At 37.3% G+C, this 17232-nt stretch overlaps 2 protein-coding genes and 1 non-coding gene across 6 annotated transcripts; 1 reads left to right on the top strand and 2 right to left on the bottom strand.

Moving 5' to 3' along the window:
- Positions 1–881: 881 nt before the first annotated feature.
- Positions 882–1713, bottom strand: LOC131324795 (defensin-like protein 125). The gene is made up of 2 exons (XM_058356916.1): positions 1643–1713; positions 882–1196 (listed from the first exon to the last, which is right to left on the bottom strand). Exons 1-2 carry the CDS (start codon positions 1683–1685, stop codon positions 985–987), a joined length of 255 nt encoding a protein of 84 aa, XP_058212899.1. The 5' UTR covers positions 1686–1713; the 3' UTR covers positions 882–984.
- A 4224-nt stretch (positions 1714–5937) lies between these two features.
- Positions 5938–6009, top strand: TRNAD-GUC (transfer RNA aspartic acid (anticodon GUC)). Its single transcript has one exon. It is a non-coding gene; the product is annotated as a tRNA-Asp (tRNA).
- A 1601-nt stretch (positions 6010–7610) lies between these two features.
- LOC131324794 (uncharacterized) lies at positions 7611–12202 on the bottom strand. Of its 4 annotated transcripts, XM_058356912.1 has the most exons (7): positions 11981–12186; positions 11807–11948; positions 9783–9845; positions 8984–9156; positions 8662–8722; positions 8497–8559; positions 7611–7879 (listed from the first exon to the last, which is right to left on the bottom strand). In XM_058356912.1, the coding sequence occupies exons 2-6, from the start codon at positions 11927–11929 to the stop codon at positions 8497–8499; spliced, it is 483 nt and encodes a 160-aa protein (XP_058212895.1). In that variant the 5' UTR covers positions 11930–11948; positions 11981–12186; the 3' UTR covers positions 7611–7879. The 4 variants fall into 4 exon arrangements, with proteins under 4 accessions (XP_058212895.1, XP_058212896.1, XP_058212894.1 ...); XM_058356913.1 differs by having other exon boundaries at positions 9755–9845; positions 11807–12202; XM_058356911.1 differs by having other exon boundaries at positions 11807–12186.
- Between the last annotated feature and the right edge of the window lie 5030 nt (positions 12203–17232).

Below are 17232 nucleotides of genomic sequence, written 5' to 3'. Positions count from 1 at the left end.
CGTTGAACGTTGAAACATCAGGTTTAACTCCTCTAGTAAACCATCATGGAGCAAACACTTTCCGCCGGTTCGAACTTTTTTCCATCAACAAGAACATTTAACAGGCCAGAAGTTATAACTAAACTTAATATGACGATATGAAGAAGCATAAGCTCGATCCCCGGTTTCACCAGAAATACTTGTTCCATGGTATCAAGGACACCAATAGCTTCATCATACAAATCTCTTTTCGCATAATTCTCATATCCTCCAAGATTTGCTTCAGTGAATCGAACGATCCGACATGTCCAAGCTTTCGAATAAAATTGTGCTTGTGTTTGTGTGGGAATCTCCTCCTCCCATCAGTGTCGAGGGTGAGAGACAGGTGGTGTTGGATGCAAATCTCAATCTTCGCCTAAGTAGGGGTGAAATACGTTCTGGTTTGGTTCTGTTTTTAACAAATTTCGCAACCAAACCGGTTCATTCGGTCGGGAGTTTCAAATTTAACTAAACTTTCACTTATTTTAGCTCCACATGGGTGATCACGTGCCGACAATACTAAAAAAAAAATAGTTTATATGTATTTTTCGGTGCTTTTATCGAACCCAGGGCGAACTCCCTATACTAGTGGTAAAGCCACCCGGACCACCCCTGCCATGCGTAACACACAGTCGTACAAAAAATTCTCAGAGAAGGATCACACCACACCGTCCGTATCTGGACTCAACTCCCTCTCTCACATCGCTCTGGTTCTCGAGCTCTTTCTGCTCTCGGCTCACCGCTAATTTTTCACCAATCTTCTGGGTTTCCACACTAGTTCGTACAAGACAATGAGATACGAATATATAGCCACGAGAGGAGCCAATTCCAACGGTCGGATAAGGTTTCCATTTCAAGGCAGGCAAGCATCTTAAGATTGATAAATTTGATCTCTCTCAACATTAACAGATACTAAGTTTTTATTTAGATTTTGGGGTACATCACTGTATATAGCTTATAAGTTTGCTACTGATCATGATGACATTCATAGTAACAAACACATCTGTAGGAGAAACCGCCTCCAGAGTTCTCGGTTTCAACACATTGTCCTTTTCCCCCGTGAATGTACCCGCATTGTTTACGACAAAGTTCAGCGTCTGCAGCGTCTGCGCAACGATTCAACTTATCCTCGCAGACTTCGGCTTTCGCTTTCGCTTGATCAACCACCATTAGAACAACTGCTTGTACGTAGCAAAATTCGTTACAAAAATCAAGTTAATTGGCCGTAAGTTAGTTGTGGTATACGTAAAAGAAGATCTACCATGGTCTCACCCTTATGATCCAAGCCGACCATATTTTTTATTAAGTCAGGTTAATTGGGCGCCAGTAAGGATTAATTTGATGGAATTGGATTGGTCATAAAAGAAATGAACTGTCAAACATGGACATCCATTTCTCTTCTGACAGCAATGTCCCCATCCATTTCTCCTGTAACATTGATGTCCATCGATCTGATTCTTTTCATAGACGAAGAGCACCTTGAGACCAACAAAATGAACAACTTGGATAATTAAATGGGATCCTCGTGGATCTCCTTTTACATTGTACGAGGATCGATCACATGAGAAGCATCTATCATATGAAATTCAAATTAAGAAGTAGTATAAAAAGAAAGATTACATACCTGTCAAAAGTAACACAAAAACCCTGAAATCAAACTTAGCCATCTCAACGGATAAGATGCTTAATTTGAAGTCTTTTATTTTTGTATGCATTTTTACAAGAAGAACCAGATGACTATTTATAGAGTACAACAGGCAATCCCTTTCACTAATTTCATTACCATATATGTACGGATAACAAATCAAGTTTTTTTGGAAAGCCACTTATGGGAGTGTAATAAAGTGAGTAATTTATCTCATTTATGGAATAAAAGTTATGGTACTTAATTTTGGTGCTTTCAAGCAAAACAATAGTACAACACTCGCACCTTATGATCCTTTTTTCCCCTCGATGTCCGCTTATCATGTGTTCAATAAAATCTTTCCTTCCATGGAGTAGGGGAAAAAAAAAAACACATACACACCACTTATTTTGGTAACACTTCACAATTGCTTTTGAAGATCTCTAGTCGTTTTCCCTAGTTCAATTCCTTGTATGTTTACTATGAGCATGGCGACGTGCGAGGCACGTATGTCATGCCCGTTGTAGAGATCGGTTTTGGTTGTTTCTGATATTATAGATGTAGTTGATCATAGCAAAAGCCACCCAACCCCCCTACCATGCGTAACATACAATCGTACAAAAAAATTATCGGAGAAGGATCGCACAATACCGTCCGTATCTGGACTCAACTCCCTCTCTCACTTCGCTCTGGTTCTCTAGCTCTTTCTGCTCTCAGCTCGCCACTGATTTCTCACCAATCTTCTGGGTTGCCACACTAGTACAAGTGCTTACACCCGTTTTTGACACCAAACCTTGGGCCAGTGCTGAAGGGTCATTTAATTAATTCTTAATTAAATCGGGCCGATTTTTTATGAGTTTATCATGATAAAAATTAATGGGCCACATTCATTCTACAATTTGAAGCAAGGCCCGATTAATAAAGCCGTTCAAGTGGAGCGAGATGCACCAAATAATCTTTCCATTGACATTAACTTGTTCGGATAAGGTGGAGTTGGCCGAACAAGATGTGAAATTGGTGGGTTATGCCTTCAGAAAAGCAAATAGTCAGGACACTGGGCATCTTGGTGTTCCATTGGAAGTTTCTGAAGCCCATTATTTGCTAGTTCTACGTAGGACTGCAAACGAGTCGAGTCGAGTTTTAACGTGTTCAAGCTCGGCTCGATCATTTATAGGGAGGCTCAAGCTGGAAAATCTGGGCTCGAGCTCGGCTCGTTAATCATTTCCAAAGCTCGAGCTCAGCTCGACTGAACTCGGTAGTACATGAACGAGCCAGCTCGGCTCGAGCTTGAGCTCGTTAAAAGGTTCCACATTCATTTTTTGCAATCCAGATATCACATTCAATCAAAACAATCATCTAATTCTATCGGTCTATCATTTTTAAGAACCAATGTAAGAAATTCGCATGAAGAATCATTCACCAAAAAAAAAGTTGCAAGCCTGGAACAAAAAATATCCCCAAATCCATGAAAGTTTACCAAAATTGGATCTTACACAGAAAAAAAAAAAAACAGCCATCAAATTTCTTTGCTTCCAATCTCAAGATCTGGGGAGCAGTCATTTTCAGTCTCGTTTTTTAGGATTTTATAAATGACTAAAGCCTTCCATTACGAGGAGGCCAAGATCTGGGAACCACAGTCTCTCTCTCCCTCTAGATCGGCGACTGGCGGTGGAAGAGGTCGAGAGACAGAGAGAGAGAAACTACCCGTGCAAGGAGGAGGAAGATCGGCGACCGGCGGTGGAAGATCGGCGATGGGTGCGTTGATTTGGGGAGGTGGGATCGGCGACCATAGAGCTGGGGTGTATTGGTGTGCGTGTGCTCTCGCCTCCCTTGGTTGATTAGAAAGTGAAAACGGAAAGACCAAATTATGAAATAACAATAAAACCCTAAACTTAAGTATATAGTCCACTCAAGCCGTTATTCTAGCTCGAGCTCGGCTCGATTACAAAACGAGTTGAAAAAATCAGCTCGAGCTCGTTCGTTTAACTTTCGACCTGAACTTGAACGAGTCACCAACAAACCGAGCTGTGAGCCGCTCGCGAGTCGCTATGTTCGTTTGCAGCCCTAACTGCTACTACTTCTACGGCACAAGGGAGTGGAGACTTAATTAACTGATTTTTGGCTCCAAAACAGGGGAGTAACCGCTAGTAACTCCCATTATAGAAAGTGGATCCGTGGGCATGGGACACATGGCAGCACCGTGGATTGGCATGAAGTACAATTCTGGGGCTTTACGGATTGAGGCTCCGTTCCGCTTTCTTTCTTAACCTTCTTTTTAAAAAAAAAGGTAATTTCAAACTCAAATTTTGCACAAATTTTATTATTCCGATATAATAAAGTTATTATTTTTTATTTGTGTTCTCTACTTTTTCTCACACGGTTGAAAAATTCTGAGTCCACTTCATTGTGGCAAACTACGAACCTCTTTGTGGCCTCACCCTTTGGATCACAAGCATTCGCACTACATACGAAGTCAGATCAAGGCGTTCACGCCTTTCATATGTTGGACGACGACAAATCCTTACACGCCTGCACTCGTACCGCACAAGCCATAAATTTTCCGCTCACGTCTATGCGGCAGAAAAGTGGGAAACAACAAGACAACGAGATACGAATATATAGCCACGAGAGGAGCCAATTCCAACGGTCGGATAAGGTTTCCATTTCAAGGCAGGCAACCATCTCAAGATTGATAAATTTGATCTCTCTCAACATTAACAAATACTAAGTTTTTATTTAGATTTTGGGGTACATCACCATATATAGCTTATAAGTTTGCTACACGCATTGGTAGGTATAGTAACAAACACATTGGTAGAAGAAATGGCCTTCAGCATTCTCGGATTGAACACACAGTCCTTGTCCCCTGTGAATGTCCCGACATCGTTGACGACAAGCTGGAGCGTTGCAACCGTTGGGATCCAACGTATCCTGGCAGACCTCGGCTTTCGCTTGATCAACCATCATTAGAACAACTGCTTGTACGTAGCAAAATTCATTACAAAAATCCAATTAATTGGCCGTAAGTTAGTTGTGATATACGTAAAAGAAGATCTACCATGATCTCAACTTATGATCCAAGCCAATAATATTTTAGTTATGTCAGATTAATTGGGTGTTAGGAAGGATTTGATGGAATTGGATTGGTCATAAGAGAAATGAACCGTCAAACATTGACCATCCATTTCTCTTCTGACACCAATGTCCCCATCCATTTCTCTTGAAACATTTATTTCCACCATTGGCCGACAAAGTGAATGGCTCGGATAATTAAGCCGGACCCTCGTGGGTCTCCTTTTACGTTGTACGAGGATTGATCAGAATATCTATCATATAACATTCAAAGAAAGTATAAAAAGAAAGAGTATATATACCTGTCAAAAGTAACACAAAAAGCCTGAAATCAAACTTAGCCATCTCAATGAATAAGGTACTTAATTAATTTGAAGTCTTTTAGTTTTGTATGCATTTTAAAAGAAGAACCAGATGACTATTTATAGAGTACAACAGGCAATCCCTTTCACTAATTTCATTACCATACATGTACGGATAACAAATCAATAGGAGTGTAATAAAGTGAGTAAAATTTATCTCATTTATGGAATAAAAGTTATGGTACTTAATTTTGGTGCTTTCAAGCAAAACAATAGAACAACACTTGCACCTTATCTTTTTTTTCCTTGATGTCCCCTTATCATGTGTTCAATAAAATCTTTCCTTCCATGGAGTAGGAAAAAAAACCATACACAGCTCTTATTTTGGTAACACTTCATAATTGCTTTTGAAAATCTCTAGTCATTTTCCCTAGTTCAATTCTTTGTACATTTATTATGAACTTGTATCAAACCCGCACGGCTACGCACATTTATCTATGCCAACATCTAAAAAAAACAAAAAAAAAAGATTCTTAATATACACGATATAAAAGAACATCAATTGTTAAAATCTATACAATATAGTAGTACCGCAGAATGACGTTTCATGAGGAGGAACATGGATGCGACACGCCCAACTTTCCATGAACGGGTTAGACTCCATTACTGAAGGTTTATGTTATGCCTGAATTTGATTCGTACCAATGCAACATGGTATTAGTTTGGTTTATAGTTGAATTTGAATCCTAAAAAAAAAAAAAGTAGGTAGTGTGGAATGGATCATCGTTGATAGTGCCGGCACGGGCAATTTGCTAGTAAATAAATAAGGCTGGAAGGAATTGGTAGAATCAAATGGAGAAGAATAAATAATTAATAAGGTTTTAAGTGATATAATGTATTTTGGAGTGCACTGACAACAAAGTCGTTGTAGTATAGTGGTAAGTATTACCGCCTGTCACGCGGGTGACCCGGGTTCGATCCCCTGCAACGGCGCTTTTACTTTTTGCTATGATTTTTTGAATACGTTTGTTGTTGTTTTTCCCCTTGTACGTGGAAAATGGGCTGCTCTGGCCCAATTGGGTTGGGAAACTTCTCACGAAACCCAAGTCCAAAAACTGGTTAATGGGCTTTCAATCATTTCATATATTCTGATTGTGTATCCATGGGAATTTATATTTTTTTGAAAAGGACATAAAACTTTTGTTGGGCTCCGTTCAGTTATCGGGAATGTTGCTCCGTTCAGTTGTCAAATATGTTGTGTGGGAAATTGTTTATCAGGAAAAGTGAAGTTAGGTGAAACAGAAGAAAATGAAATCTAATTTCTTGTGTTTGTTCTATTGACAAGAAATTTTGCAGGAAAACTAGAATTCCACAATTTTAGCAAAACTTATTTTGCACGAAAGTATTTTCCAGTGGTAAAGTTGCGGGTCTACAACTTTCCTGCTGAACACAGAGAAAGTTATAGAAAAGTTGATTTTTTTTTTTTTGGAAAAAAACCGAAATGGTCCTTATAGTTTAGTATTTGTGTCAACTTGATCCCTGCAGTTTCAATTGGCTCGATTTACACTCTGTAGTTTTCATTTTGTTCCAACGTGGTCCAATTACTAACTACCGTTAGACTCCGTTAACGCCAGACACGAATGGGCCCCTTTTCTAAGGTTAAAACCATAATCTGACATTCTTCTCTTATTCTAATATACCTCTGAACCAAAACACAGAGCCTCATTGTTTCCTTCTCCATTTTTTCACGGCTTACATTCTCCATTTGTCACACCTGGGATTTCACTTTCGACCAAAACATGTCTCGTTCGCCTTCGGGGGGAAGGAGTGAGAGAGATGAGAGCCTGAATAAGTGATTCGATTCCTATGGATTGCGATGTGGTTCTTGAAAAGAAAAAAAAATGAGGAGTTTTGTGTTTGCTAAAAAAGGTTTGGATATTTTTAAAAAATGTATGAATTTTAGAAAATGAAGTAGTTTTTATTTTAAAAAGGGACCGAGCTTTCATCAAGCTACCTACATATTTCCGGGTAAAGGAGAATCAGGTTCGGCCATAGTTCGGGCCACAAAAGGGGTTTAGAAAAAAACTTAGAGTCTCCACCGAGCATAAAGTTTAGGTGTGTCTAGTCTCCTTTTGAATATTGGAAGAATAATTCAAATATTTTAAAAAAAAGAGCATGGGCCAGAGAGTCCGATTTTTAGAAAAAAGTGACTATTTTACTTTTTAAGAAAAGGCTTTAGGTCTGCAAAGTTAGAGAAGAAAGGGTTCGGTAATTCACTAGAAAATGGACCCATTTGTGTTTAGGGTTAACGGAGGCTAATAACAGTTAGTAATTGGACCAAGTTGAAACAAAATGGAAACTACAAAGTGTAAATCGAGTCAATTCAAACTGCAGAGACCAAGTTGACACAAACAATAAACTACAAGGACCATTTTGGTTTTTTTCCCTTTTTTTTTTTTAATCTTTTCTGTGCAAATGAAATGGGCCTAAATGGGAGAGAATTTAACAATTTCAAATGCAGAACTAGCACATCCCTCCAACATGTTTGATTGATATCTCTAAAAGAAGTCCCCAAAACCATTAAGTACCACAAGTTGACAGCACAAATAAGTTATACTAAACGAACATCCTTTACAATCGAACATATGATTTGTCGCGATTTTAACTATACTATACACTAGGAAGATGGCGGAAAAGCAGAAGAGAAAAATACAAGGGGTACACATAACTAGACTATATGCGATTGTTTTGCTGTTTCGCCGCGGGAAGCAACAAACGGCAATCTGCAACGACTGCTACTATCCGTCTCTATCGTCCCACATATACAAGGTGGGATAAACTGATGTCCTAGGTATTTTATTTCCTGCAAACAAAAAACAAGAGATAACACTGAAATCATAATTCAGTTTTCAAAACAAAGAGCAGCCAAACAGCTGTTGGAGGCATGGCATACGCATATAAAACTTTTTCGCCATTTGTAGGCAACGAGCTATCCAAATCTTTTTCCCCCCTTTTTACTTCTCTTTTTTATGTACCGCCGCCAATGATTTATTAAATTTGTAGCAAATAAGGACAAATACGAGTGAGTTTCTTTCGAGAAAAAACACATTAGGTGAGATACGTCATGATTGCGTTTCCTGAATAAGTTTAGATTTAACAATACAAGATCAATCTGCAACACTAACTTTCCGGAGTTGCAAGGAGCACAAACAGTGATGAACAAGAGCATATAGCAGACATGGTACCTCAATCCAGCCAATGATTGAAATTCCAAGGAGTGGAATTTGAAAAGATCAAGTATATAATGCCAAATAGAGCAAAAAGGCAGATTAACATAATGGGAACACAGATTTATAACATGAAATTTGAGGGGAATTGAGGCTACTTCCACTTTTGACATGCATAAAAGAAGGGAAAACTTTCCACAAAGCTATATAAATTTGCGATTAAATTTGTGATAGTACGGGTACTGCAAATTACCTAAGTATAATGTAGGGTAAATTCACATGCCAAAGGTGGTTGGCTCTTAGTAATATAGAGACCCTGAAATCGCAAGTATTTGACAACAAATGCGTTAGTACAGCGCAGATCGATCCTACTGCTAGCAGTTTTCCATGCACATTTAAAACAGACAAGGGATCCTACCTTGCCACCAATTTCCTCTTGAAGCAATGCCCAAATCATCTTCTCCCCCTTCATTATTGACCTGATGACATCAGAAATCATGTTAACATATTGTAGATTCTAAGACTCGCCAATGAATATGCAATGTGATATAGTATAGTAAACTGATAAATGATTTCCCCATGCAAACCCCATCTACTTTTGCAAGTCTTGACGTATCATCCTGAGATGAACTTTTGCAATTTTATGGGGGTTCTCTCCTTAAACATTTGCAGTACTATTGTGCTTGTTCAATTCAATCACGAATGTAGAACTTGTTAAATTATGATTAGAACAAACTCACCGTTGAGTACCCAGAGGGCTGAGTTTTCTGCGGATGAGAATAGACGTCTTGACCCCCATAATATATTGATGAGCTGAGGTGACACGGTTGTACTCTTTGTTCTTGATAGTAAGGATTTGAGTCCTTGTTAGGTACATTCTGATATTCTCCTCCACTGCTCCAAGGGACCTTTTCTAAAATGATGAAAAAACAATTAGTCAAATTTCTAAAAACTTTGCAAAGGAAACACGTATCCGAAAGCTAAAAGGGATATGGTCTAAAACAGTAAAAGATCTAGCAACAATTCAGGACAGTTTCCTTAAACCCTTGGTCTTAAAAACTTTGGCTTCAATAACACTGTCGAAGCTGGAATCATTTTAAAAAATGTCTAAACAGGAATTTTATAATCTCCCTCACGTACAAAAGGACTACCTACTCAGGTTTAAACTTTAAACCTTTTCAAACTTTGTGAGCTATCTTTACAAATCAGGGATTTTGAATCATTTGTTATAACATATCATAAACTAAATGGGAACAGTAACTTCAAAAGTAAGCAGGGCTCTCTCTCCAAGTTTAGCCACACACACAAAACATTCAACAAGACAAGCAAAATTGAGTAGATATCTGTATTGGGACTCTCGATCGTCAACACAGAAGCTAGTTTTAGGAAAATGCAGATTAGCACGCAAAAAAAGAATTGCATAATAGAACAGGATAAATGAAGCTAGCAATAAAATTGAAAAGCACAGCAAGATGTACAACATTAATTTTGAGATTGATATGTTCACAGACCTTGAGATCCTGGTTTGGGGTTCCAAACCTGATTTGCAGAGTCTTGCTTCATCCCAACAGCCTCAGAGCGCAGAGACTCCCTCCCAAATACCTAAAACAACACAAAAATTGAAGTCTTTCTTTCACCACACATTTTTTTTTTTTTATCATTAGCGATAAGTTCATGACAATTACATCAATTTGGACATTTCAAATAAGGAGAAAATCCACTATAATAACGTCTAACTGTTACAAATACAACTCTAAATGAAGAGACAAAGCCTTTAGGCAGACCAAACATTTGAAAAGTAGAGAAAGTAAGTGGGAAATGATTTTCACTCTACCCTTTTTACAATCCACACTCTTTTTTTTTTTTTTTTGCTTTATCATTATGAAAAATTTACAATGTTGCCCTTAGATGTGTGAAAAGGTGTAATGAAAAAAGGGCAACATAGTAAATTCATGGGGATAAAGACAAAAAGAGGAGGATGGATTGTAAAAAGGGGAGTATGAAAATCACTTCCCTAAAGGGAAAACCTAATAAGTTATTCAACCGTGTCATGACAAACAAGGTTCAGAACAAAATATATCAGGTTGAAACAGAACTTGCAAGTTCATTTAGAGCAAGCGAAAATCCAATAACCCAATAATAGAAGGAAATCCCTGCGCGAAGGTTCGGCTAGACAAATACAATCTCACTCCACCCGCTTTCATTTTTTAAGCGCTTTTCTCCTTTTAATTTCCTTCTAATTCTTTCATTCACTCTCCCTATTCCTCTCTTCTGACCACCACCATTACATCTGCCATCAATCACCAACGGTGTAAGTCTTGCGACCTTACACCCCACAAGGCTCTAATAAGCTTCTTCTTCTTTTTTTCCTTAACTTGAAAATAACCTTCGATCCGCCCACATCACAACAACTTAGTTAATGAAAGCATACATGTTTTCATACAAAAACTTCTGTAAGATTTCACTGAAAAAGTCCCGAGTGCAACCCTTATTACAAACTACTTATTTTTGTTGTACTTAACACAGACTAGTTCTCATGTAACAAAAGTACTTTTTGAATTGAACACGTAAAGTTTTCACTCCCAATTTCTATTTGATACCCAATTCCACTTTCAGAAAATCCCGAAGGACTAAACCTCCTCGCAACTACTCCATCGGTTCTTTACACAAGAAAAGCAAGGTCACAAGAAAAACCCACATATTATCGTTATTGATACATAAGCCTCTTCACCTTCATGGCCTATTTTGATGAACTTCAGCAAATCAAACAAAAGTAACCCTTGTTTCCCATTCCATTAGGGTCAACACTTGAACCCTTTTTCTCTCATTATGCTATACTAAGAGCTATGTGTTTCAGTTTAACTTCAATAAATTTATCTCTATTCTTACCACATAACGCCATGTGAATTTAGGTCTTTCCTTCTCCTTGCATCGGTTGTCCTAAACTAATGAATTGTGAAAAAATTAACTACAAAACACCTGGAAATTTGGAGGTTTCCAAGAGAAATCTTCAATCAACAAAAAATTACAAGAGGCCACAGTGGGAAAAAGACCATCAAAGGTATACCCGTTACAAGAACTCACAAAATGCACAAACTTCATTAATATTAAAACGGAAAATCAACTAAACCAACTAGCTAGCTCAGTTGACCACCATTGTCCACTTCCATGAGGGAGGGTCAATCTTTGCCAAAAGCAAGGACCGGTTATTTCTTCCCATGAACGGGGGGGTTGTTTACTTGTTTAGCAATAATTTTAGAACCACACGCATTCACACAAACACTTCACATACACCCACATCTTTCGATGGGCCCCACAAACACCGGAGGTGTAGTGTGTGGGCCCAATGTGAATATGGATGGACTTGTGTAAATATTTGTATAAGTGTTTGTGGTTGTAAAATAATTGGTTGTTTAGTTGGCTTTCAGTCGAGATTAGCATAATTGTGGGTTTATTTCCAGTTTGACGTAATTCAGATACTTGCATTCTCCAGCCGCTTGTAATAAAAAAGGAAACGAAACTGAATCAATCAATTCAACTGATAATGAAAGGGGGAGAAATACCTTGGACGAAGGCGCGAAAATAGACCCGAAAATACCCGACGACGACGAAGCAGAGGACTCCGTCGAACCGAAAAGATCAGTAGTGAAGGAGGAAGATGAACCCATTTGCTTCTTTCCGTCCATAGTCCTGAATTCTCTCTCTCTCTCTCTCTCTCTCTCTCTCTCTCTCTCTCTAGAATCTCTGTTTATGTAAGCAGGAATGAGAGGAATTGGAGAGAGTGGTTCATATAGAACAACCCACCGTCAAAGAAAGGGTACAGGAAAAACCCAAATAGCCGAGAGATTTGAAGGAAAACAAACAAGAAAGTGCAGAGGAAAACAAAACAAAAAAAAGATGGGAAGCGGAAGCGGAAGCGGAACCGGAGAGAGAGAAGGTCAGAAGGGGGGAAAACATAACCGTCGCTTCACTAATTTATAGCCAAAACCTTATAAGGGCGTGTTTGTTTGCCGGTAATGTTATGAAAGCATCTTATAGTCAAAAGAAGTAGTAGTAGATACTTTCAACAAATTAACTAGAATAAATATGTTTTTCATTATGGAAACTAAGGCTCCATTAAATTGTCAGAAATGTTGTGTATAAAAAAATAAAATTTATTTCCATTTGTATGTTCTCTTAACAGTAAATCTTGCAAAAGATAAGAATTGGTTCCTTTTAATTTCATGTGTAAATTTTTTAATTTAAAAAGTTAAGTCAATCGAATATTGATATTGATATGTATAGATTACATTACATGTATTTTCATTCAAAATACATCTAATTTTCCTATTTTTGGTTTAAGCTATTCTCCTTACTTCTTTAAGCTTTTTCTACAATCGGTCAATTTTCGCTACACATCAAATATTTAAAAAAGTTTAAAGAACTAATTTTTTGGACTTTATCTTGAATATTTTTAAAAATATTTAGGTAAGAGTCATAAATAATAAGACAAGTCAATAATTTATAAAAACTAAGCACAAAACTATAAAACACAAAAATAAAATTTTGATTAAAAATTAAATAAAAAAATTTAAAAATCTTTGTGGCAGTGGAACTTGGCCTAAAGCCATTCTAACGATGGATCTTTTCATTCCTAACCTCATTCACTTTGAAAATAGAAATAATGATTGGAGAAAGATAGAGAAAAAAATAAGAATAATGATTGAAAAAAATAGAATAATAATTAAAATTCAAAATTAAAAAAAAATAAATTCTTTACACCGCCGGTGTAAAAATTTGTTTCCTCCAAATCAATTGCATCGTAACACTTGTCAAAACAGTGGTCTCAATTAAAAAATTATGATTACGTAGCGCAATGCAATTGATTCGGAGAAAATAAATGTTTACACCGACGGTGTAAAGAATTTATTTTCAAAACGAAAACCCTTAAAAGGAAAGGAGTTGTGATCGATCTTTTCCGCCGACCAGTGTTTTGTCGTTTTGTGATTTTCAGTTTCAGTTAGTGGGCGTTTTCTCCTCAAACTGTACCAGAATTATGCCACCTGTCCAATCTTCTCTCTCCCGGCCTCTTGCTGCCACGAATACCAAAGTGGATAATGACAACTCTATCCTCTCCCCTCCGTCCAGGTTTGAACACTTTGCATCGGGCACTTCGATCAGTTTTAAGAGAGCGGGGGGTTTCTAGGCCCTTTTTAGTCACATAATTCTTTAAAATCATCAACGTTCAAACTCTCAATTTTCATTTTGTGCTTGTGTTCTCAGTTCTTGCGTTCACAAATTTTAATTATGTTGAAAGTTTTTAAAAGACGCTAATTTCATGCCCACGCTTGCATGCGCTACCGCACCTGCATCCGCTCCGGCTTTATGCACGTGACCAGGCCTTATCATCATTATATACATATCTTGTCCAACCGACCGCCTTATCATTTTATCTTGTCCAACCGAACCAGGTGGCCTGGTCTTTTGGTAACTCATAATTAATAATAGGACTGGAAGTTACCAACTTTTAATTTCTAGTTGTTGTTTATCAACAGACTAGCAACATGCAATCAGATAATAGTAAAATAAATAAATTAAAATTAATAAATCTCTTCAGTGGTCATTGATCATCATGATAATACGAGCAGAAGAATGCATTAGAGAAAATACTACGCCGGAATAAAAGTGTGTATGAGAATTAAGCAATAAAAGATCAAAAGACTAGGCTGACACAGTTAGGCCCCGTTCCTGAACACGAAATAAGTATTTATTTTTTAAGTAGGTAATTTCAAACTCAAAAATAATGTGTTTAGGCAAATAATTTTTCTAATAATATAGATCTTGTTTGATAGATCTTATCGAGATCTTTTCATATTGTGCAAAAAAAATTAAAAAATTATTTTTCATTTACATTATTTTTGAGTTTGAAAATGTAAAATAAGTACTTAGTTCTCTTGACATCTCTCTTCTTCTTTTTTCAGAATTCATTCAGTATTAAGAATCCTAAATTTTGAATGAAAAATAAGACGATTAGATTAATTAGTTAGAATTATCTTATTGAGCTGATTTTTTTATATGATCAATCAAACAATTATTTGTGTGGACCCCGATATGAACCCCACGCAACTATTTGTATAATAAGACAAGAGTAAGAGATAGACGGAGAGAAAGAGAGGAGCAAAGGCCGCCTGTGGAATTTGGCCCAAATGACCACGTGTTGAAGGGGTGTTGTATTTTCTTATCTTTTGTCCAAACTCCCACAAGTGATGCACTTGACTTTAGTCTAACCATTGACTCTAATACAGTACATGGAACAAAACACATGAAATTCTTCATGAAAACACAATGGACGGTCCAATTTATCGGGACAAAATTATTTTTTTATATTGGTAATGACTAATGCGCGAAAGTTGTTTCGGCCTAGTTTGCGTACGTTTTGGTCTAATTTTCTACAATTCTTTTCACATCCAGTTTATGTCGTTTAGGCGTGGAGTGAGATGGTCTCAAAGAATTCCTGCTAAGCAAAAATAAATTTGAGATCAAAGAACAAACTCTTAAGTCATAGACCACTACCACCAGATCGAGATAAAAAAAAATCACCCCCTAGCTCTGAGCTAAATCCATTCCACGAGCTAAACCCTAAGCCTTAAACCCTAAGATATGACTCGAGGAAATATTTTTCACTCACAATCTCTCTCTTAAGATATTGGAACAACATCGTGGAATGATGACAATTACCACGATATTAAGCTAGCTAGAAACGGGTTTCAGTTTTGTACTATAACTATTTGACTAGCTACTTCGATGTGCAGTAGTTCGTAGTTATTTCCCCCGCCCCGAATTTGTTTGTTTAATTTAGGGTTTTCAATTTATTAAAGAAATTAAATCTAATCTATTGATTTGAAAAATTACATAATCTGAGCAATTGATTTTTTAATTGGACAGTTAATTTGGGACATGTAATAAGTCAAAAAGAGAACAAACAAATCGAGACGGAGGGAGTAGTATGTTAGTATACAAGGGGTCCAGATCCATATTTCTGGAACCAGTCGCGCCCCCCTTGAGGCTAGAACTCACGCCTCCACCGGGGAGGCAGATGAGACAACCATCTTGACAAAACATGATTTCTCTATCGCTATCCTTATCCTATTGATCTTTGTATCAATTTCAAAGGTTAATAAAATTTATTTTTCATCTTTCAAAAAAAAAAAAAAAAAAGAACGGCCTTTTAAATTAAATACTTATATATCGCCAGCCAAAAAGTTGGAGGTTAATTTGTTCGTTCATTAATTTTAAGGTTCCAAAATTAATCGAGAAGAACGCATAGTGACGTAGAAGCATGTCATTGGTGGTTGCGAAAATTGGTATTACTAGTACTAGGAAAGTCGGAGAAGTTAAAAAGCTGCTTGTCTGAAACGAGGAAGATGTGAAACATTGGAACACGGGAATTTGATGACGAGGATTCCGTGCCTAATTGATTTCAATAAAGTTGGGTTCACCTTTTAAGATACGTTACACAAACTGATACATTTGTAACCATTCCAAATTCCCAATTCTGAATGTTTGAAAAAATCATCACAGAGGAAATTTGCTGGGGCAGGATCTTCGATGTCGAAAATTCATATTGTTTTATGCCGAGAAGTTTTTCAGCTGTTGGATTCAAAACATGAAAAAAAATCACACGGTTCAACGGATGGAAAATTCCTCAGTTCAAAGGCATAGGAATTTTCGAGACAGAAGAACATACCCTATTTGTTGGATATTTATTGGGAGGCAGGAGCTTCAATGCCAAAAACCCATGTGCGTTTGTGCCGAGATTTTTTTTTTTCCAACCGTTGGATTTAAAACATGAATAAAGAATTCACATAGTCCGACGGCCGAAAAATCACTTGGCACAAAAGCACAAAAATTTTGTGGAGGGAAGAGAGCGGACCTGATTTGTTGGATGGAAAAAGGCCAAGAAAAGATGGTGACAGTTGAGGCGGTGGACAAGGGTCCAAATTAGGGGTCAGAATGGTGACAAATGAAGTTGGGCCCCGATCAGTGGTTTAGTAAATATAGTCCTTAAAACTGTGGGTCGCCGCATGGTTTACGTGGGTGTGTCGTCCAATTCCAGGTCACATGGGTTGTCCGCCGTCTTCTTAAATTCCAGCCTTAAATTTCTCAACAATCCTATCATCAAACCCTTCCCCACCTATCTATCCATTTTATGGTTATCTCTCTCTCTCTCTCTCTCTCTCTCTCTCTAGATGTTCGGATCAGTTTATGTGCATTTTGACTAATTTCGTTAACTTAAAGTTAAAAAATCGGACAAACCCCCAGCGACCGAAACGTTTGAAATTTTTGATCTTCGTGAGATTCGAACTTGGGATCTCTAACTGTTTTCTCATGGCCACTTGGGTAAATTCATCGGGATTGGGTTGTGTTTATTCTCTTTTCTTAATACTCTCTCCGTCCCAAATTGTTCCTATATATGCATGAGGAACCTTATTTTTTGAAGGACATGCAAGTAAAGTATGTCTAATTAGTTTAATGAAATTTCCAATATTAATTCTTATTCCCTACAGTTAGAACGAGTTTTTAATCATTGATGAAGGTTTGTTCGTTGAAGTTTACATGTTCTCGATCTTTTACTTTTCAAAGAGAGCAAATAATTTGGGACATCTTAAAATAAAGTACTCTCAAGCAAACTAAACGGAACGGAAGACGTAGAGTAACTCAACGTTGGTCCGGCACCTCACATGTATCATAATTATTTGAAGAGACCAATATCATTATCTTCTAATAAAAGTAATTGGATAAAAATTTGAGCGGAATCCCATATAAGACGATACCATCTCAAATTGTTGCATTCAGATTTGATTCATAATTTATATATTTCAAAGACCTGTTGAACTGAAAATGAGGTGGTAGTCAAGTTGGTAGGCACTATGTACCCCAATGTAGAAGACCAAGAGTTAAATCTCACTGACGACTAACACTTCTTGCATGCTTGAGAAAAAAAGGGACC

The sequence above is a fragment of the Rhododendron vialii genome, chromosome 4a, assembly GCF_030253575.1.
Source record: "Rhododendron vialii isolate Sample 1 chromosome 4a, ASM3025357v1".
NCBI lineage: Eukaryota > Viridiplantae > Streptophyta > Magnoliopsida > Ericales > Ericaceae > Rhododendron > Rhododendron vialii.
This window is presented reverse-complemented; position numbering and strand designations above follow the sequence as displayed.